General features: G+C 45.5%; 1 protein-coding gene across 1 annotated transcript in view; it reads right to left on the reverse strand.

The window, feature by feature from the left end:
• Positions 1-23512, reverse strand: part of Alpk2 (alpha kinase 2) — a 132011-nt gene that overhangs the window by 84846 nt on the left and 23653 nt on the right. The window contains exon 4 of the mRNA XM_051163220.1: positions 2052-3762. Within this exon, the coding sequence (XP_051019177.1) occupies positions 2052-3762 (1711 nt within the window). The remainder of the gene's footprint in view (positions 1-2051; positions 3763-23512) is intronic.

A 23512-nucleotide genomic window follows, 5' to 3' on the forward strand; every position in this document is an offset into this window, starting at 1 on the left:
TCCCATTTTTGCTTAATGTTGCACAACTGATCTTTAATGACCAAGTTCCTTTGGGGTTTCTAGCTGTCCCTTGTGCGAAAGGTCAGCTTTGCTGCTGACCACTGCAAGGTGAGGCACAGGCCCATGCCTTGCAGAAAATGCAGTTCCTTCCATAGGAGTTCTGAACAGGGAAGCTCGTGGTCTCCATTATCACTTAATCCCACCACAAACAGCAGTCAAGGTAGGGTGGACACTGATTCACAAAGACCTCTGACAGATGGCGGGCTTGTCCCCAGAGACCATGCATTTTATTTCGATGCATTTTCAGTGAGCCTGTGAGCTTTCTGGCCATGGGTGCTCTCATCTGCAGTTCAGATCAGGGCACAAACCTGAGGAAAGCAGAGGTCCCTTCCTTCCTTTGCACAGTTGACAGGACGAGAGCCTACTTCTCATGGGGATGAGTCCAAAGCCGACACTGACAACGTCCCCCTCTCTCCACTCACCACACCTGAGCCACCTTGTCACACCTGCGTCCTCTAATAGGAAAAGTCATCAACAAGGAAATCTGCTCTCCCTGCACACACAACTGTAGGCAGGTGCTTAGCTGTAAAAGATAGGGCATTTATGACTGGAAATGGGCATGCTGCGTCTAATGACGCGAAAAGGCTAACACTGACACTTCAAACTAACATTTCACCAAGCCTCCTCCACGCACAGTCCTGTGCTCAGACTTGTGGCCGTGCTGTGTGAGCTGGCAAGTGGGATGTTTAAGGGGCACGGTGCACAAAGCTTGTTAGCCTGCAGAAAGGAGGAAAGGTGCCTCCATCTGGCCAGTGTCACCAGCAGAATAGAGCCACTGGCTCACTGAGAGCTCAAGTCTAGACCTTTGTATCTCAGCTATTTTATAACAGGGCCTTTTGAAACCCAGAGTGCTATTTTTTTTTATTATTTCTTTGCATAGAGTTCAATAATTTTGCATTAGGTAGTATTTTCATTTCAAGTGTTTATTTAAAAAATATGCCAGATTCCTGGCATAGATTCCCAAGTAGTATACGGTATATGGGCTTCTCTACAAGTTTAGGGGGAGAGATAACAAGAAGTATATAAAAATGGTAATAATAATAATAATGGTAGAGATAGGTAGATAGATATAGTTAGATGGGTAGATAGATACATGGATACAAACATACATACATACAAACATTTCTAAGATATTTGTTTCCAAGAAGCCAAGCCTTGGCCATAAGACACATCAGTCCAAAACTTACTCAGAACTTGTTGTAAAACTATATAATTAAAAATGCAAATGGTTTATAAAACCTAATATTCTCCATGCATTAATTATTCCTATAATTCTGTATCTTTCAAATCAGCACTGAAATCATACCCAAGTCATTATTAATGGGCAATCCATTTTCCTGGCCTCTTTTATGTTCTGTGGACTAAGAAAAGCAAAATAAAGCAAACAGCTAATGAGAAGCCTCCCACTGAAGAGCAAGATCTTCTTTGCCTGCTTTCTCCACTGTGGCAAGTGGATGCTGTAAGTTTTTCAGTCCCACCAAAATCCTGCCCCTTCCACTGTAAGTTCTGACTAAAGCTGAAGCTGACCATTTTCGAAGTGCACCTGGAAAAAAAATGACAAAAAAGAATGGGCTCCCCCTTCCTTTAAAGGCAACACCATGGCCATTTACTTGAGAAACTTTCAGAATAGGGAGCACACCGCCTGGGAAGACACATGCACTAGGCAAAATATCGGGTTTCTTTTTCCAGCTGTCCAGAATCGCATTAGTGCCTCTCACCCCTGTCACTCTTCTGCTATAATTAGGATGGCTTAGGGTTTATCTGAGCCTTTTTTCAAAGCCAGATTTCCTTCCTTACTGCAGAAACAGCAGCTGCCATTTGCGAGTACCCCGAAAGCCCTGGAATATTCATTTTGATTTACATTATAGTATAAGAATTGTGAGTGCAAAATGAAGAAAGCACACACATACACACACACACACACACACACACACACACACACACACACACACACACCTTTCCACTTGTAGTTTTTCAAAAACAGGTCTTACCTGAAGATGGTCAGTCTGGTCTGGAATCTGGCTTGCTTCAAATAATTTATTAACCAGTCCCCTTGATTCCCCAAAACTTGTGTCCCCTTCCTTTGGAAATGAGTCTGCTGGAGGTCGAGGGGGTTTGGAGTCTTGCTCTGTAGGAAGTGGAATACACAGTTCTTCATGGAAGTGGGAATTCCAGCCAGGAGTTCCTGCCTTGGTGTGAGTGGGCTCTTGTCCATAGCTCCCAGTTAAGGGGTGCCTAGTCGGTTCTTTGGAGAAGGGATCAAAAGTGCCTTTTGGGGCACTGTCTTTCAGCAGCTGTTTTTTGGCATTTGCCTTCATTCCTGGCTGCCTCACCCTGATGGGTCTCGGGGCAATCTTCCTGCTGCCCTGGTGCTTCTCATCTGATCGGTCCCCAGTCAGGCTTTCCAGACCCTGCCTCTCCTCTGACTTCTCTGAGGCCCCAGACGAGGGCTGCACCGATGCCTCTGTCTGTGCCTTATCCATGCTTTGTAGCTTGTCACCGGAGAATTCCTCTCCTGCTTCAGGGTTGTCTCTGGTTTCTCCCCGAATTCCTGAACAATCATTTTCAACAGCCTCGGAAGCAGTAGAGAGTGGAGGCTTCCCCGGCTCAGTCATTTTAGCTGTCCCATCCTGGTGAGGTCCCAGGGTAAGAGTCATTCCTGAGTGCAGGGTTAAGGGACTGTGCCTGGAGGTGCCGCTGCTTCTGACCCCCACTTCCTGGGATTGTGAGTGATAACTACAGAAGCCAGTGGTGGCATTCATAGGCCCCATGTCACCTGACACCCGAGGCCCACAACCCATTTCTCTGAGGAAATGCTCACACCCACCCAGACCACACTCACTGAATTCCATCTCTTCGTCATCGCTTTCTAATAAAAAAACTCGGTCAGTCCCCTGCAGGCTCCTTTGCCAAACCGCATTAGAGTAATCCGTCATAACATCGGAACATTCCAGATACTCCAGGTCATCATCTGAAAACTCCTTCGTGTAGGTTAGGGTTATCTCTGGGCAAAGTTCATAGTCACTGTCAGAGTCTTCGCTGGAAACCTGGGAGCCAGGCTGCATGTCGACGGAGTTGCCGTCACCTGGGTAAGGACCCAGGGTTGCCTTTGCCTCTGGCAGCGGAAGACTAAAACTGATGTATTTCGGTGCTTTTGGGGTTTGATGACTAACGGTAACACCCGCATCATTAGCTCCTTCGTTGCCCATGCCATCACCAGTTAACCCTGGGACGATGGCATGCACTGTCCTGTGCTGACATACATCCTGTTTTTCAGTAGCGTTATTTGAATTAAAGGGATTTTCTTGTGAGCTGTTTGAACTGTAAGGGTCTGTCATCTGTCTCATCTCTTTAACGTCTAGAGGATTCTCAGAATTGGAAGCACCAGAGTCATGATTGGCCACTGCCTGGGGTGACCACGAGTGGTTGAATTTGTCTGGGGAGGAATCAGGTGACCTGAAAGCCCCCGAGGCCATGCTTTCTTCTTCCTTACAAGGGTTCTGCTTCTTGTCCAAGTGATTCGTGCTGCTTTCTTCACGGATCTCTGTCTCTTGTTTGCCAGCCATGTCCCTGCCACCTCCTGGATCAGGAGAGACCTGTGGGTCCGGTAGACTCTGGACCTCGAGGGATGCCGAACAGCAGATCATCCCGGCGCAGCTTCTTGCCGCGACTTGATAAACAGCAGCATCGTTCTGGGTACAGCTAGGAGAAGGGAGCACAGGTAAGTGAGGGCTTGTGCATCGACATTGGTCATATCCTAGTGTTTGAGGAAAAAAAAAAAATGGCCAGCTCAGAAAATACTAAGATGGAATTTTTTTTTCTTTCTTTCTTTCTTTTTTTTTTTTTTTTAATTTTTTTTTTATGTCCTACCTTTTTATCTTGCTGTTTAAGATGGCTTTAGTGCTCGTGAATTTCAAAGAAGGTTGTGTGTGTGAGACACAGTATAGAAGCAAGAAAAACGTTCTGCCGCAGCATTCTAAGACAGTGCTGGCAGTAGCTCTTTTTTAAAGGTTATACCAAGAAGTCACATAGCTTTTACAAATAACAATGCTTTACTTTTTTGGAGACTATTATGTAATCATGTCATTTCCCCTTCCCTTTTCTTCCTTTAAGAAGTGATACTTCTTGACGAGAAATTGTAACAATGCAATGGGGCTGTACATAGGAAGATCTGTGCCATTTCCCCCTTAATGTGACTTAAAAAAAAAAATCTAACCCACAGCCATGAATGCCAATGGCTGGAAACTTGTGTCCACTTGTCACCTTGACTAATGGGTCGAGCCAGGTGTCCTGCTTTGGCCCAACAGGGAAGAACTCTGGATCAACCTGAGCTCGCACTCCCTGTTCCAAGAGAGACAGCACAGCACTCCTGTGGCTCTGTCCTGTGTTGACTGGAGCCACACTGACATGCCTCCCTGACTCACTCCCAGTGCGGGGGGTGGGGCGGCGGAGAGGGGGCTTCTGAAGGCCGTGCAGTCCCAGTAAAAGCTTGGTTACACTTGTACAAGCTGTGTTTTAACTGATTCCAATTGGCTGTGTTGTAATGTTGCTGATCTCGCGCTGTGCGTTATCCAGTTAACATGTCATAGTTTCAGAAGGTGGGATTGGATGAAATGCTTAGTCTTTGACCGATTGTTTTCTATGTAAAATACACAGTTGTCTAACTCGGGAGGGGTGAGTTAGACAGAGATAGTACTGACACTGCAGTCTGAGGCCCTCTTCACCTTCCCTGGGGGGAGCCCTTTGCCTTCTCGCCCAACATATGTTCATAAATCTTCAATCTCGGGGGCTTGGGGTGAAGCGCTCACTCACCTAGTCAGATGCAACTTCAAGAATGCCTTGTTTGGACGGTACCCAGCTTCTCGATGGGCTGATCTTGGCCATGACCTACACACTGCCTTGGATAACAGCTTGGGGAGGTAAGCTCAAAACAGTAGTCTATTTCACACACTTAGTCAGGTCTGGATGAGAAAATGTGTGTATGGGGTGGGTGGGTGTGTGCAGTGCTTCCTGAAGCAGAAACTCACTTGTCAGAGTATTCTTCAAGAATGAGGATGTGTCAAAGCCAAGTAGCCATTAGTTCCTCAGATGTGTGTAGGAGCATCCTGACAACTTGCCTGGCATGGTGGATCATGCTTGTAACTCTAGCATTGGGAAGGCTGAGAGAGCAGCATGGAGGCAAGTTCAAGGCCACACTGGGCTACAGAGTAAGACCCGGCTTCAGACAAAACAAAAATGGAGGGGGAAGGATCCTGAGAGCTCTATTTCAAAGTCCTAAATCCTAAATCAGGGGCTCAGCTGCTGATAACATAGTTAATCTGATCTTCCAGAGGACCCAAGCTCAATTCCCAGCACCCACATGGAGGCTCACAACCATCTGTAACTCCAGTACCAGGAGATCTGATGCACTCTTTTTGTCTCTGCGACACTAGGCACACACAAGGTGCACAGTCATACATGACAACAAAACACCCATACACATAAAAAATAAGTAAAATTACTTTTTAAAAGCCCTTGAGTTTCATAAAATCGCAATTTGTAGATGGAGGAATTAAAATATGTTTTCAAACAAATATAGGAGTCACTGTAATGTGCCCTGCCACCCGCACCCCACTGCATCCCCCTCCTCGTCCTCATTAGCTGCACTCAGGTCTCTCAAGCTAGAACCAAACTTCCACCTGATAAGAAGTGATCTTTGCAGCAGTTTCACATTTACCCACCATTTCCTTCATGAACCTTTTCAATTAATTCCTGGAGATCTGGCCTCAGTTACGGGTTTACAGGGAACATCAAAAACCACTGTAGATGACAAATAAACACACCAGGTAACTCAGATGTTCTAACCTGCTGATGCCAGAAAAGCTATGAAGGTACCAGGATCAGTGTGGAGATAAGTGAAAAGAAAGCAAGGCCAGTAGGCACACAGAGCCACATGAGAAAGAAGATGAGCAGTTGATTCTCAAGACCCAAGGAGAGCCAGGTGTGGTGGCACACGTGTGCAATTCTAACATTTGGGAGGCTGAGGCAGGAATATCACAGAATGAGGGCTGTTCTGGACTACATAGCAAGGTTTTGTCTAAAATATATATGTATATATTGAGGAGAGAAAATAAATATGAAATTTCAAAAATGGGGAAAGTAACTATTAAATATAAGTTAATAACTAAATTAAATATATCAGATTGCCATGGGTTAGTCAACTTCCCACTGGTGAATGAATGCTTTGAGTTTTGCTTTGTGGTTGATGTATCTTTGATCATTGTCAATAAGCACCCCACAGAAAGGGGGCCAAAAATTGGGCAAAATTCTGTCTGTTGGAGGCTTCTACATTAAAACAGTCTAGATACACCCTACATACAAAACTGGGGTGCAAACGTGTTAAGTCGTTCCTCCAAAAGGGAAGAAACCATAGAGCTGGCATAGGCCCATGGAGCCAGCTGAGGTCTGCTTATGCTTTGAGAAAACTGCCATTCAGAGAGAGGAGACAGTAGGGTAGAGAGAAACCACTGTTGTAAACAAAGCGTTTCTGCCCAAAATCTTCATCCTAACCAGTCACTTAGCAGTCTTGTGGGAAATGGGTGTTGACACCCAGCATTATGTTGTGAGCTGAAGAGAGCCAAGGAGATGCATGAGATCTCACGAGCATCCCTGGCTATGTCAGAGAGCCGTTCTGTGAAAGGCTGTACCATGCATCCTGAAACGGGAAGAGAAGCTTAAAGAAAGGACTTCAGTGGTCACTGGCTAAAGCGATGTGAGGCCAGTGGGGCTGTAACAACTTCAGAAGATGCTGGCAGAGAGACCTGTCGGCCCCACGGCAGCTCCTGCCTAAACGCACAAAGAAAGAGTTCCCTGGACATAGAACACTGAGCTCTATCCTTGTGTGTCCTTCCTTTGGCTGAGGGAGGCAGTAGCAAGCTTCCCCCCTGCTGCAAAGTCTTAACTTGAATTCTCTAGGCTTTTTCTAAATCAACTATTTCCTTATTAAAGGAAAGAGGTCCAAATTACTGTAACTAGTAGGGCTTCTGGGTTTGTGGTCCCAGAATTGTACAATACTAGGGACACTGAAATCATTTCTTTCTTTCTCAATTATAATTTATTCAGATTACATCCTGATTGTTATCCCCTCACTTGTATCTTCCCGTTCCCTCCTTCACTCCCCTAGCTAAAATCATTTTTATATGCTTCAAAATAGCTGAGGATACCAAAATGCATTTGTTAATGGGGCTTATGTCTGTCAATATTACATCAAAATGAAAAGAGAATATTCAAAAATTTATTTATTTATTTCAAAATTAATCCACCATACCTTAGCATATATAGTATTTTTTTTTTTAACTAAGCATCTTTTCTAAAACAGGGTAAAATTTTATGAAGGACATCATTTTGCACTTTCCCGGGTATCTTTAACAGAAGACAGCTGGAGATTTGGATCTGTTTCTGTATCCAGTATGATGCAATACACCGTTTCAGTAGGTGAAGAGAATCTGCCCTCACATAGTCACACATGAGAAGAATGCCAGAAGAGAGGAGAGCTCAGAGAGCAAAAATATCTGAGGCAACCAGAATGCTCTAGTCCAGAAAGGTGCTGAATACTGAACAAAAAGAGTTGGAAAATCTGGGTTTTTATCTCCAGTAACAGACACTTTTTGCCCACCAGGTGTGTGTGTGACCACCAGGTGTGTATAGTGCAGGTGTATAGAGGTCAGGGGGGTAACCTGAGCTGTTGGTCCTTTGTTTCCCGCATTGTTTGAAACAAGGTCCCTTGTTGGTCACTGTGGCACAGGCTAGCTGACCTTCAGGCTTGCAGGGATGCCTGTACCTACCACTCATCCTCCTGTAGGCACGCTGGGGTGAGACAGGTGTTACTCTGCTCAGCTTCATGCACATTCTGAGGAATCGGAGCCAGGCCTTCACACTTGCACGAGCGTTTTAACCACTGAGCCACACACTCCCTAGGCCCTGTCCATTGTTTTTTCAAGTAAGAATCCCACTCTGTAAAAAAACACTTAGCTTGTGAGTCAGATAATGATGCATATGCTTTAGGCCATCACCTCAGGGAGTCCAGCAGTGTCCTGTTTTATCTTGTTTTGTTTTATATATTCTGTCTATTGACATGGTTATTAAAAGGGATTTTACTGAGTTATTAAGATCTAATGAATTGGTCAGGTTTTACCAAATATCAGTGTTAAAACAATGCTCTGTTGATTTTAACCACAGCTACATAGCAGTGAGGAAATTGACAGCAGCTAATACAGCTTGGGACTGCTGCCTTGATTGTTCTCAGAGGCACCAACCAACTTATCAGTGTACATGTCAGCACAGTAAAGAAGGAAAATAGTATATAAACATATATAGATATTTATACATATAACTTTTTACATTTAGATGTGTGTGTGTATGTGTGTGCACGCACGCGTGCGTGCGCGTGCGTGCGTGTGGTTTCTTTTTCAGGACAGGGTCTCATTATGCAGCTCTGGCCATCCTAGAATTCGCTCTATAGACCAAGCTGGCCTCAAAATCACAGAGATTCACCTGCCTCTACCTCCCAAGTGCTGGGATTAAAGGAGTGCATCATTGCGAGCAGCTTAATATTTGGGTATTTTAATAAAAGTGGTTTTTTTTTTTTTTTTACCTTAATCATTCCCAAGGGAGTTTAAGTAAGTACAAGAGTTCCACAGGACACACTGGGGAGTCAGTGACTGAAGCTTTTCTTTAAGGAAAACAGTGCCACCTCAGCACAACTGGCTGTTGGGCCTCCGGAAGACATCTCATGGTTGATAGGATGGTGGTTTTGCTTGGTCTCATCACTTATGCACTCTCTCAGGCAGAGGACCTCGTTGCTTTGGTTTTCCTGACTTACAAATGGAAAGCAAAGTTATTACAGGACTCCGTGTCTAGAGAGCCTGAGTCAGTGGACAAGTGTGACTGAATCTGGGGCAGGAGAAAGCCGCCTGCATCAATGAGATGGGGGTGGTAATGAGAGCAATCCTGGAAGATCCCTGAGGTTACGATTGCTGTGCTGAAACCCCATGACCAGAAGCAAGTTGAGAAGGAAAAGGTCTATTTAGCTTATGCCTCCATGTCACTGTTCTTCACCGAAGGACAGGAACTCAAATAGGGCAGGAACCTGGAGGCAGGAACTGATGCAGAGGCCATGGAAGGGTGCTGCTTGCTGGTTTGTTCCCCATGGCTTTCTCAGACTGCTTTCCTATAGAACCCGGGACCACCTACCCAGGGACAGCACCACCCATAATGGGCTGGTCCCTCCCCCATGGATCACTAAGAAGAAAATACCCTACAGGCTTGCCTACAGCCTGATCTTATAGAGGCATTTTTTTTTTTCAGTTGAGGTTCCCTTCTATCCAATGACTCTAGCTTGTGTCAAATTGACTCAAAACTAGCCAGCAGACGGGGCTGTACACACCCATAATTCTAGCCCTTGGAAGGTAGAGGGAAGAGGAACAAAATCCAAGCTCATCCTCAAATTCATAGTAAGTTTGAAGCCAGTCTGTGGCGCATACTGTGTAAAACACACAGTACCAGGACAGGCATGCGCATGTGGGTTGAAAACTGAGTTATTCCAGCCACAGCCACAGTTCTTCTTCCTTGGTGTCTGTCCTAAGGCCAGCTCCCAGCTCCTCCCAGCAACAGAAATGTTCTGAAAATCAAACTGGGCCTCCTGGCTACAGATAAAATTTAGACTCCCTGTAGATCATGAGTGTGAGCCATCACCCTGGGCCAGGGCCCCTCCACCTCATCGTGTGCCCTGGAAGAGAGCAAGAACTGGGGAGGAACCATCTGTAGGGTCTTCCCCCTGCAGCCTGGCTGCGGGTTGCCTGACCCCGACATGCCACCAAGAGAGAAGAGAGAACACAGCTCAGTAAATCACCACATGATGACAGCTGTGTCCTTGCCTTGTCACAGAACCAGGTTAAGGTCATCCTGTTTTCTTAGGCTAAGTGTCTTAATACCTGACTCACTGATACTATCAGTGGTCTTCATTGAGCTATTAAAGATAGCTAAAGAAAGGAAAATGCGATGTCTATACAAATAGCTACAGTATAGGACAGTGCCGACTAAAGGCCTAGGACATGCATAGTCTGATTTTGAAAGGAAAGATGGCATCTGCCTGGGGCTGGGAGAGTAGAGCGATCGCTCCAGAAAGAAGGAAGAACTGAGAAGGAGGAAACACCCAGGCGTTCACAAGAAGCATTTGACCATTCCTTATTTAAAGTAAGGGACAGGACTAGGTGGGCACATAGGAAAATCCCAGTAGTTACAATTACATCAGGACACTTTAGGCCAATCAACCCTAGATGTTAGTACACAGGAGTGGTCCACCTTGTTTTTGGAGACAGGGTCTCATACTGGACTTTACTGATTAAACTAATCTAGAGGTCCACTGTGTCCACCTCCAGCACTGGCATTGTACACATATCAACTCCAGCTTTTTTTTTTTTTTTTTAATGTGGGTTCCAGGGATCAAAACCTCAGGTCCTCATTTGAGTTATCTCCCAGGGCTCATTAAAGACTGAAAAGCCATCTTCTTAGTTTCCCCCAAACAACGGACAGAGATAGTGAACCACGCTGGAAGGACTTGAAACTGACCCAGGCGAATCAAGCGATCTGGCCACCGCCAAGAAATGGCAGAGCCAAGATACAGAGATGTTCTCTGTCCCACACTGAGGGGTTTAGACTTCAGGCTCCAGTTCACTGGAGAGCACGTTAAAGATCCGTTCGGGTCAGAGAAGACAATTCTGTAAGATGCTCAACTACATTGTACACTGCTGACCAGGGTGGGGAGGGAAGGCTCTGGTTCTGTAACAGGACCTGTGGCCCTGATTGAGCAGGAACATGCTATTCTCCCATATAATCAACACTACATTCCCAGCCCGTACCATAGGACTTGATAATGGAAATGTTTTTTTAATTAACATAAGATTTGGTTGCTCCCCTAGGGTAGCTGAGCTACCACTTCAGGAATGAGAGGAGATGACAGGACATAATTTATAAACCTAAGTGTCATCAAATTCCAAAAAGCATGCTGAGGCTTCTGGTGCTTAGCAGGGGAGAGGTCAAGGTGGCCTGAATCTTCAGGGAGGGGAGCCAGCATGGGGCACTTGAACCCAGCAGGGAAGGATTAAACTTGAGTTGTGTGGGAAGGAAGGGAAGGTATTCTGGGCAGGTGGATCAGAGTGATAAGATGATCAGGCCATGGATGGGGGTCGGCAAAACAACGCACTGAGGTAGCAGTCTCAGAAGCCAGGCGCTGATGCATGGAACATAACACAGAAGGCACGGGGACATCAGGAACCATGTGAGAGCACACAGTAGGGCAGGCTTGCTTTTACTCTTCACCAAGTAGACCTGTGCCTAAGAGACAGCAACATGCGTGCCTGGGGTCACAGTAGCCACGTGCTGGGTGACACTGATAAGCTTCATAACAGCTCTGGGTAATAATCTGATCCGCAGCACTGGGAATAAGCACAGGGCTAAGGGAGTGAATTGCTAGAAAGTGCTTAAAGGAAGATCAGCCTCCTGGAGTCAGTAGCTGCCAGCCCAGCTGTGCATCAGAAACGCTTTTAAATTTTATTTTTGGTGCATGTATATGTATGTTCATGTGGCTACACACACACACACACACACATACACACACACACACACACACACACACACACACACACACACGTGTGGACCTACATGAGCATGTGTGCACATGCATGTGGAACCCAGAGGTCAATTTCAGGTGTCATTCTTCAGGAATAATCTATCTTTTTTTTTTTTTAACATAGGATCTCTCTCTGTCTCTCTCTCTCTCTCTCCATCTCTATCTCTTTGTCTCTCTCTCTGTCTCTGTCTCTCTCTCTGTCTCTCTCTCTCTCTCTCTCTCTCTCTCTCTCTCTCACACACACACACACACACACACACACACACACACACACACCTGGTGTTCACTAATAAGGCTAAGATGACCAGTGGTCTGACCTGTCCCCAGCTCCCAGCTTCTGTCCTTGCTGTTCACCCTAATAATACTGTTCTCCCCTCAAATGATAACCACATCACCCTACTCCTTTCTCCTCCACTTCTCTGCCCATGGCACACAATCAGAGAGACTGCTGTTCCCACTCCATCCTCCCTCCATTAATGGTGTGATCAGCAACAAGAAGAGAGAAAGAACAAGGCAGGGACACAGCGAGTTCACTGAGCAGCTTGTTTAATGGCAGCTGGAAAGGGGAATAAAGGCTATTTAAACCTTTGGGGAGTGGGTGGAGCCTTTCAGGGTGAGTGTACATCATTGGCTGGGGCTAAGGTGCTGGGAATGCCTCATTTGCATGATGAGGAATTCTAGGCGCTTGTTGGACATAACCTTATCAGCAAAAAGGAAGTTTAACCTGTAATCTGGCTGCCAGGCTATGTGACCACCTCAAGGGTGGCAGAGGTGGTGTGTGCCAGGACATTCAGGCCTGTGTCAGGGAGCAGGGGTGGGGGATGGGGGTGGAGAGTCCTGTTCCTACTGGTTTTCAGGATGAGATTTTTTTGGTGTTTGGACATGCCTCACTGTTGCCCCAAGAGGCCCACCTTCCCTCTACTGGCTGTTTTTATTTTATTTTATTTATTTATTTATTTATTACCTGATAACATTGTATTCTTGCTGGCTTGTTAAGTGTCTGACTCCTCAAATTATCCCTGTGCCAGAAGATCAAGGACTCTAGTGTACACTGGTGTGTCACCAGTTTCTTAAAAGGTCCCTGGCACATTGAAGATGTTCAATGACTACTCCTGTTTGGAGGAAGTATGGTTCCAGTCTATGTGTTAGTAGACTTTGTTTTGCAGGAAGCCCCAAGACGCTGTGCTTTGGTGAATGATATCATGGACTCTGGGGTCCTGGGAAACACAGTGTTGGGCTCTAAGTCTAGCTTTGATTTTAATTAGCTTTGTTACTTTGTTTGGGTCCTTCCATCTCTCTGGCCCTGGGCTGAGATACAAAGTATGTATCAAGGTGAGGGCTGGGAAGATGGCTTAGTGGGTGAAAGTCTTTGTTTCATAAGCCTGATGACCTGAGTTTGTATTCCCAGTACCCACATACAAGCTAGACACAGTAACAAAAGTGTCTGAAAGCCCAGCATCCTCCTACAGGAAGATGGAAGGTGGAAGATAGCAAGAGGGGACTCTCTAGAAGCTTAAGAGCTGTCCTTCCTTATTCATGTGTTGTCTCAAACAAGGTAGAAGGTTAAAAACAAACACACAGAGGTTGTCCATGTGCATGCTGTAACCCAGGGATAGCCACATCTGTGAACAACACACAGATAGACTTACATATACGGGGGGGGGGGGGGGGGGGGAGGGAAAGGCTTACACATACCACACACACACACACATAAGGGGGGGGGAGTGTGGCAAAGTGTATCAAATGGACCAGACAAGTTATATTTGACTAGCAAACGTGTAACTCGGGGGTGAGAGGGCTGAACATTAGTATGGTTTGGTCTCCCAGTGTTGTGGACAGCCAGGAGTTGGACAATCCTCAGCTCACAGGCTTCTCACAGATCCCCTGGGGTCTTGTTAAAGTTCAGGCATAGATTGGCTAGAGTTGGTAATGTGTTTCTGCCCTGATAACTAGCCCCTGGGGATGTGATGCTGATGGTCTGAAATCAGTCAGCAAAGTCAGAGTTACTCCCAGCTCTGTTGACACCATGAGCTCAAGAGAGGTAAACGTCCCCTTGTTAAATTCTCAGAAAATGACCATCTGTCACTCCGTTTGCTGCGCTGAGTCCCTGGTCAGCGCCTGTAAACTACGGCCATATATAAAGAACTCTGTGGCTGTTTAGAATCAGCATTGCTTTTAAAGGCAAGCAAATGAACATCAAAACTAATTACTGGATGCAGAGGGGGGGAATGGAGAGCAAACCCAGAACCTAGAACTCTCTCATCTCATAAGCTGGCTTAGCTAACGAGTGGGGCTCTAAGTTCCATCCCCAGAACCACTAATAATAATGATGACTGCCATGATGACAAATAAAGTAAGATTGTAGAAAGCTGGCTCAGAGCTGCTCTAAGCAGGGAGAAAATCAATCCCAGCTTAATTGCTTGTCCTTGCCCGCTGATGTCAGGGCCTTGGTACCTGCTGTGACCAGTTATAGCTTCCTAACCAAGCATCTTGTGTGTCAGCTTTGCTGTCATCTCTGGTACCCACTAGGCAAATGAGGGCAAAGCAGCAACTGTCAGGCAAAGAGATAAACAAGGGAGACAGTGTGGCAGCTGGCCGGAGGCTAGCTAGGGATAGCCAACAACTCTAATTGGAGGAAGAATGTCCACCTGCTAGGGCAGCATCCCAGGGTGTGCAGGATGACAAGAACAGACAGGGCAGCCACAGAATGGCCAGGATCTTACCCTGCTGTTCAAATGACCGGAGTGGCTAACACAGTGATGCTCTGTGACTATAGCAGAGGGGCTTTTTAAAATGAGCTGGTCTTCATAAAACGTTAAACAGCCTTCTCTCCAAAATACTGGTAGCCCACCCCCAGGAGGACACCATGAACTCAAATCATATTCCAAATTTGAGTAGGTAGATATGAAATAGCTCCCTTTGGGCAAGTCTCTAAAGAACAGAGCAACATCACTGTTTGCAACTGTAACCAGTCCACAAAACTTTATTGATTGCCAACTAAGAGACACTGCAGTTGGTGCTGGAGCTCCCATGGCACTGCCATTTCATATGAATCCCATATGAGTAGGCAAAGAATCACATAAACAAAGTTGCAGATAAATATGCATCCTTACTGAGAACAAGCCAAATGTGGGGCAAAAGAAGCCAAATACAAGAGAACACACCTTACAATCTCATACAGAATGTTCTACAAAATATAAACATGCCTATGGGGCAGAAAGCACATGGGCTACTTTTTAAGGATTGTTGGAAGAGGGGAGGAGTAAGGTAGATTGTAAAGGGGCAGAAGAAATGTCCAATGGCTCCTGGAATCCTGATCTCGGGCGTGGTTCCATTGGACTCATGCATCTGTTAGTGCATATCAAACTGAACACTTTAAATATACATATTTCATTAGCTGTCAATACATACACATGTATAGATGTAGTGTGTACATAGATGGTATACCACAGAGTATACTTAGGCAGCACATACACATATGGTGTTATGTGCTGCATGAAAAGAAAAGCAAGCCATGAAAGATAGGCTATGCTGGGGGCAGGTGCTGCTATTCTAAATGATTGGTTAAAGGTAGGATCTGTGATTAGGAAATTTTTTAAAAATAAAGCTCAAGCTATGTCAGGAGAGAGATTCAAGAGAAGAACAGCATGGGTCGAGGCCATAGGTTGGAATGTGCTATGGGGCCTACTTCAGATAAAGTTTGAACAGCCTTCCCTAAGAAAAAGTGGGACAAAGATTTGACCTTGGGCATCTGATCCAGAGCGGCCTCATAGGTTTCCAGGAGGGTGTCAGAGAATGTTTCAAATCCCTAATTCTGGACCAAGGCAAATATGCATCATTACTGGGAATACTTTGGTTCTAAACCAAAGTATCCACACTTTACTGGCCTATCTTATCCTGCCCCTGAATGTGACCAGGACAACTTTTGTATTTGGTACAGTGTTATAGACTGAATTGTGTCTACCATACCAAGTCCATTAAAGCTTTAATTCTCAGTATAATAGTATTTACAGATGGAAGTGATTGGTTTAGAGAAATTCATGAGACTGGGGCCCTTGTGATAGGATTAGTGCCCTTACAAGAAGAGACAGGGGAAGCATGCTTTCTGTCTCTCCCAGTGAGAAAGTGGCTTTCTGCAATTCAGGAAGAAGGCCCTCCCCAGACCTTCACCTCACTGAGACCTTGACTTCAGCACACACTAATCTTGGACTTCCCAACCTCCAGAATAATAAGAAACACACTGGTGTGTTTAAGCTATTCCATCTATGGCATTTTGTTGGGCAGCTTGAGTTGATTAAGACAGATAGAATCAGTTAGACCATCCCATATTCAAATCCCCTTCACAGGCCATCCCATCTCTAGGTGCATGTGTGGCATGTTCTAGGGAGTGGTCTGAAAAGGCCCAGAGCTCTGGCCTTCCTATTCAGCAGGAGTCTAGTTGAGCCTAGCCTGACGTCCCAGGGTCGGAGGTTGAACAATTGGCCCAGTATCACAGGACTCAGAGATAAAGGAGCCAGAACAAGAGAGAGAGAGAAAGGCAGGAGTCAAGATGATGATAAAGCCTAGAGGCAAACTAAACAGAGGCACAGGCACATGCTGAAATAATTCACAGACAGCTCTACCTGAGTGAGGGTCTATTACAAGCCAGAAGAGTCCAGGAGAAGCTTCTAGACCCTGGTGGGCAACAGAGAAGACTACAGGCTTTGGTGAGATGTCATCAGCTGTATGCATGAGGGGACAAAAATGGTTGAAGCTTGTCATCGCAAAGGCACATGTTGACAAGTGGACCCTGTCCTCCATCCTGTCTCAATCTGCATGGTCCTGTATACCCACATAGCTTTGTCCTTAGTCCTGTCTCAGTCCCTATAGTCCTGACAACTCACAGGCCTAATTTGGTCCCAGCTCTTCCACAAGCATGCCATCCACTCTTACTAAGTCTTGGAGGGCTTTGGCCAAATACTCTTAGATGCTAGAATGCAGTGGTTTCTACCTCAGTAAGGCACTCCATCTTTTCTATCTTCAGAAGCCCTGGACCATGGCTCTGATCACAGAGGAGGACCAAGTATGTCCCTAACTCCCCTGGTTTACTTTCGGTCCTCTGGAGTTGTTGATGGAGGGACCCTGTAAGAGACCGCATATGTCCAGTGTCTACTGATGAGTGAGTGTTTCCCTGGTTGTTCTAAGGTCTGGAAAGGGGCTCTTGGATCAACTTGTCACCTACCTCCAGACTCGTGTGATCTGTCCCAAAGGGTTAGCACCGTCATGAGAAGAGCTACCAAATGCCTGTCTCTGGGAGAAGGTGAGTTAATGTGCTAAGGGCTGCCCTGTGATCACTCTCTGAGGCATTCACCTCCTGAAGTCACAACTGGGAAGTGATGATGGACAGTGATGATCTCGGAAGGGATCTCTCACCCCAGAGACTAAATGGGAGATTCTCGTCAGACCCTCAGAACCCATTCAAGTAGGACTCTGGGCATGGTGAGAGTAAACAGATATGAGGGGATATGAGGCACACCTTCTGAATTCATTCAGGAAGAATGTCAGGGGGGGCCCCATGCTGGGAACAGAGGCCCTTTAGGTGCCGGCAAGTTCTGCCAGTCATCCTTAAGACTTGTTACACCTACTTAAGCACACAGAACGCAGAGTTCACAAAATGCTTTCCAGCCTTGGATGAAAAGCATCGCCGCTTAGCCAAGACATAATGAGATTCAGTCATCTTTATTTCTACCCAGTGATGTCTTGACCAAGCGCGTTAGTGGTATTTTACCTCCAACAAGAAAAGAATTAAGGAGAAAAGCGCTGCCTCTCCAATCTAGCTTTCTCTCTTAGCACCAAAATGCCCGTTTTAGTCTGTTCCAAAAGTGTTCTATTAGCCTGGCATGGTGGCGCACGCCTTTAATCCCAGCACTCAGGAGGCAGAGGCAGGTGGATCACTGTGAGTTCAAGGCCAGCCTGGTCTACACTGTGAGTCCAGGGCAGCCAAGGCTACACAGAAAAACCTTGTCTTGAAAAACAAAACAAAACAACAACAACAAAGTGTTCTCTTGGTGTGGCAGTGCACACCTTTAATCCTATCACTCTGAAGGCAGAGACAGAGACAAGAGGATATCTGTGAGTTGAAGGACAGTCTGATCTACATAGAGAGTTCCAGGCCAGCCAAGGCTACACAGTGAGATCCTCTATTGCCTGCCCCCCTCGGGTGGGAACAAGAGAGATGTCAATTCAGACAAGTTAGCCTCAGATTCTTCTCTTAATGTGGGAAATAACATCCTGTCTTTTGTAAGTGGTTAACAGTGACAATTCTACCATTCATCAGTTGTGCACTTTGATATATTACCTTGAGGAGTAAGGGTGTCCTTAACTGAGTCTTAGATCCCTCCCAACCTCGTTCATAGTTATACGCTCAGGGCCTTGGGGTACCTGAGAGGGTTGAGATGCCCTTGGGTAACTGTGTAAAGGAAGGGACTGGACAAAGTCTTGGGCACAGACAACAAGCTCTGATGCTGAACTCTCGGCCCAGAATAGCCTAAAGAATGTGACCCATGTCCCAAGGCTCATGTGGTCTGTCTGCTTGGGCTAGAGAGGTGCTTGTTGATAAAGGGCTTGCTGTGCAAACATGGGGACCTGAGTTCATATTCTCAGTGGGTGCCTATAACCAGAGTGCTGGGGAGGTAGTTTCCCTAGAGCTTGCTGCTAGCCAGTCTAGGCCGATCAACAAGCTCCAGCTTCAGTGGGAACTTTGCCTAAAACAATTAATGCAAAGAGTGATTTGGGAATGGTGCTAGTAATTAACCCCAGGTCCCCACATGCATGGGGACTTGCACACACATGTGCACATGTACAAACAGCTATATATACTCACATCTACACACACACACACACATACAACAAGGGAGGAGAGAGAGAGAGAGAGAGAGAGAGAGAGAGAGAGAGAGAGAGAGAGAGAGAGAGAGAGAGAGAGAGAGAGAGAATAATTGATAAGGCTGATAAATTACCAAAGTCTCTAAAACAGCCTTTCATATACACATATAATAATAATAAAACTTAGTGTCTGGGTGTGATATAATAAATAATTTATTTTTTCTTCTAATAGTCACTTACTTTTAGGTCTGTTTCCCACACTAGAAGGTGACATCACACAAGACTCAGCACTTCCTTACCTGATCTTTGACTAAAACTCTCATTTCCTATTGAATAAATGGATTAAGAACTGTGGGTTTTGCTTGGTTGGTTTGGTTTTAAATAGAACAAGGTCATGTGGAGATGGAGATTTTTAAAGATCCATTAAATAGTCCATGGATGGAGGATATAATAGAGTAGAAAATTTGACTATGGCAGGGATGAAAAGATGGCTCAGAGGTTAAGAGTACGCACTGCTTTTCCACAGGACCTGAGTTCATTCCTAACAACCACACCAGGTGGTTCACAGCTGCTTATAACTCTAAATCCAAGACAACCAATGGCCTCCTCTGGCTTCCATAGGTACCTCACATGACACATATACATAAATGTAATTTTTTAATTGGCTATTAATTTCCCGGTCTGAGTATGTACACCTTGCTGACACATGACTTTACCACGTCATTCTTCAAAAGAGTAGTTGTGTTCTTGTCTTCAGTCTGAGCTGCCCCCATGTCTGCCTTTCGCCACAATAATGTGGTGGTTTGGGTGTTGGAATGAGCAAAACTGTAGCTCTGTTACCTGTCCTGAAAGTCAGTCCCTGCCTCCTGGAGGTGACTCTCCAGGAGCAGTGAACATCAGTGTGGAGGAGACATCTGGTGACATCAGCTACCAAACACATGGGTAAAAGTATTTTGGACCTTTCAGACCAAGCAGTCCTCACACTGGCTCAAATATCATGAATGATCCAAAAGAAACAATTGGGAGGTAGTAGGGAGGCCTTTGGGTATTGGCAGCAATTATAGGGTTGCAGGCGCTTCCTCTCCCCTTTGAGCTCCTTAGCCATAGTAAATGGTTTTGCTCCCTGCGATCCAGGTGCTCCATCATAACACACTGCCTCTCCACCAATCATGCGCCAGAACCTCCAAAGCTGTGAGCCAAAATTTTCTTACTGTATAAATTGGTTGTCTCTGCTATATTTATAGTGACAGAAAAGTGGCACAATGTCCATTTTGGGGCACAGTTGGAAAATATTCTTTGACTTTGACCTGAAGATGACTCCCAGGTGACCTGAACAAACTCCAGGTATGTTCTAGAGGCCAGTTCTATTACAAGATGCTGCTGCCCGGTGTCCAGATAGACCAAGGACAGCATTCTTCTTGCTTGAGTGCACAGATACACCATGTGTGTGTTTCCCAGGACTGTTGTAACACATCTCCACAAACCAGGTGACTTAAACGGTAGAAAGTTATCCTTTCAAGCATCTGAAGATTAGAAGCCCAAAGTCAAAGTGGCATCAAAGTCAGACTTCCCTGAAGGCAGTCTTGGGCGATTCTGAGCTTGTAGCTGCTTCACTCTCTTTTTCAGCATCTCAGTATCCATCTCCTCTGGCCATTTTCCTAGCAGTGTCTCTGTTTTTCCCTTTCTCTATGGATACCAGACATCAGTTTAGAGCTCACTCTAATCCTGTATAAGCTCAACTACAGCTTCAAAGACATTAGTTCCAAAAGAGGTTATAGCCTAAGGTTCTACTTTTTGTAGATTTGGGAGGATAATATTCGCTGGCAGATTCTATGGGCACATTGGCTTCTGTGTAAGCATCTTCTTGCAACCTTTAGGCATGCCCCAACCCAGCCAATCAATGCCAGAGCAGAGTTCATGAGCATCCTGGAAGGCCTGCTCCCATTCTCATCTCACTTGTAACCAAGCCTGGACCACATAGTGAGTTCCAGGCATGGCAGGGCAACAAAGTGAGACCAACAACAAAAATGCTTCCTGTGGCAAAGAGGAATCTGTGATGTCTAGTTTTCTGTCAACTTAACACAAGCTAGTGTCATCAGAGAGGTGGGAGCCTCCATAAGATAAGGCTGCATACACGCTTGTAGTGCATTTGTCTTCACTAGTAATTGATGGGGGTGGAGCCCCCCTATTGTGGGTGGGCTATCTCTGTGCTAGTGGTCCTGGGTTCTATAACAAAGCAGGCTGATCAAGGCATGAGGCGCAGTCCAGTAAGTCTCACTCTTCCATGGCCTTTGCATCAACTCCCACCTCCAGGTTCTTAGTCTGTTTGAGTTCCTGTCCTAATTTCCTTCAATGATGAACATTGGTGAGCAAATATAAGCCGAATAACCCCTTTCCTCGATGTTTCATCTCAGCAATGATAATCCTAACTGGACCAGGATCTGTCTCTCTAGGGGTTGGTCCTGACAGATTTTTATCTTTAAATTATACTCATAAAAGGCCACATGGTTTCCCATTTGTACACATCTCGGTGCTGTCTGCTTTCACTATGAGGTATAAAACATCCATTAGTGTTTTCCTGCATGCCTCCCAATTCCTGTATCTTTAAAGTAAAAAACACAAAGTGTTTCCAAGCTGTATGCGGGTGTTCATATTACGACTGATGCTTCTCTCTCGGATACTTTATCGGCTCTGTCTCTCTTCCCTGGCAAGCACCCTTCACCTGCAGCTGGGGAGGCTCTGATGCATCTCTTCCATAAGGTAACTTTGAGAACAGCTGGGGATGGGAGCAGAGAAGGAGTCCCAGTAGGTACTGAAGAAAGGGAAGAGCCAAATGCTATCAAACACAGCAGCAGAGTCGTTGCTCCCCACTATGATTCGGTGGGAACAGCCACCACACACAGACCCGTATGTTTGAACATATGGAGATGTATTGTACAGGTCGTGGGGTTGAGGAACAGGGGAGGGTCATCACTAGAAGCTGGCCTTTGAAGGTTCTATTTCTACCCTGGTCCTGTTCTCTACTTCCTTCCATAAAGATGTGAGAATTGGTTTGAGCCACAATTTCCCACTGCCTCGGACCAAGCCGGTCTATCGTGCTGTCCCCCTCCACCGTGAACTGTGTTCTCTGAAAGTCTGAGTGAAGATAAATCCTTCCTTCCTTGTTTCTGGTGGGTAGTCTCTCACAGCCATGAGAAAAGTAACTAAAATTGCCACAGAGCAAAAGGGCAGGTTAGATCTTCTAAAACCCCGGCAGCCACTGAGAAACAGGTGTGTCTGAAGACTCAGCAATCACTTTTAATGATCCCAAGACTAAATTCAGGTAAGCTATGAGGTAATCCAGCACACTGTCATGCACGCACAATGGCAAAATACTTTGAGGGAAATATTAGAACAATTAACCTGTAATCTTTGAAAGGCACACACATAAAACACCGTTCACTTTCCTAAGCAGCATCTAACACACTGGCATAGGTCATTTACTTCACAGATGGATGCTTGGGAGGTAAAGAAGTTTTAATCAGTAATCACACATTAGCATCACCTGGAGCTCAGATTTCATTAGTCAAGGGTGAAACCCCCAAAGTTAGTGGAATTTAAATGCTCCTCAGTCAATGTCAGTGGGCCACCCTCGTTCAGAACAACTGGAATGGAATATCAGGATGTTCTGAGGTCATTCATACCCTAAGCTGCAAAGCGAGCCTATCTCGATGGCCATGGTCCTCCACCATCCATCGCTGCATTGGAGCTAAATGCTTTTTCCAGTGGATGGGCTACTTTTCAAAATGGCAGGCCACAAGCTTGAAGGGGTTAGGTTCTGTGACATGAAATCTTCAGCTTTACAAAAGGCACTGTCCCGCCGGGCCACACAGCAGAAATGGGGAGTCTCTGGTGCTACCCGGATGCCAGTTCCCTTTGTCAGTTTCTCCTCTCTGTGTTGTCTCTTTACCACATCAGCCTGTCCACCTGTCTTAGTGACCTGTGACCTTCTGTGTCTCTCAGCACCCTGGTCCTGTACAATTAACAACTATGAGAACATTAACAGAAAAATCTCACTTCTTAAAAGAATTAGCTTATCTTAAGATCAAAATGTGAACAAGTAATTTTATTAAGTGTGAGAATAAAAGTTCTTGATTGAGAACCCTGCAGGGAGTGCTCAAGGTGGGAAAAAAAAAAAAAAAAAACCAAGTATGGGATAGGGCTTGGAGTGTAGCTTGCTGGTACAGTCCTTACCTAAGATGCACAGAGACCTTGTGTCTTGGTTATTTTTCTATTGCCATCACAAAACACCGTAACTAAGGCAACTTACAGAAGGAAGAGTTTATTGGGGACTTGCTTACAGTTTCAGAGGGCTAGGGTCTGTGACCCAACAGGGAACATGGCAGCAGGCAGGCAGGCAGGCAAGCAGGTAGGCATGGTGCTGGAGCAATAGCTAAGAGCTTATGTTTGATCCATAAGCATGAGACAGAGAAAGAGAGGGTGAGCTGGGAATGGTATGAGCTTTTAAAGCCTCAAAGCCCACCCCTAGTGATATGCCTCCTCCAACAAGGCCACAACTAGTCCTTCCCCAAAAGTTCTACCAACTGGGGCCAAGCATTCAGATATGTTAGCCTATGAGGGAGGGCCATTCTCATTCAAAACCCTGTAGCTGCATAAGGAATTTGAGGCCAGCCTGTGTGCAAATAATTTTTTTTAGATCAAATGGAGGAAACACAATAAATATATAGAGATCCTCAAATCTGGCCCCCTGTCTGTCCTTTATAAATAAGGTTTTATTGGAACACAGCATTACTCCTTTGTTCTTTAAAATATATTGTTTATGGCTTCTTTTACACTACAGTGGCCTAGTTAAATTATTGTGGCCTATTTTGGCACGTAGCCTGCAAAGCATGAAATATTTTTTTTTGAGTGTTTGGTTTGGGG

Source organism: Acomys russatus, chromosome 20, assembly GCF_903995435.1.
Source record: "Acomys russatus chromosome 20, mAcoRus1.1, whole genome shotgun sequence".
NCBI classification, from domain to species: domain Eukaryota; kingdom Metazoa; phylum Chordata; class Mammalia; order Rodentia; family Muridae; genus Acomys; species Acomys russatus.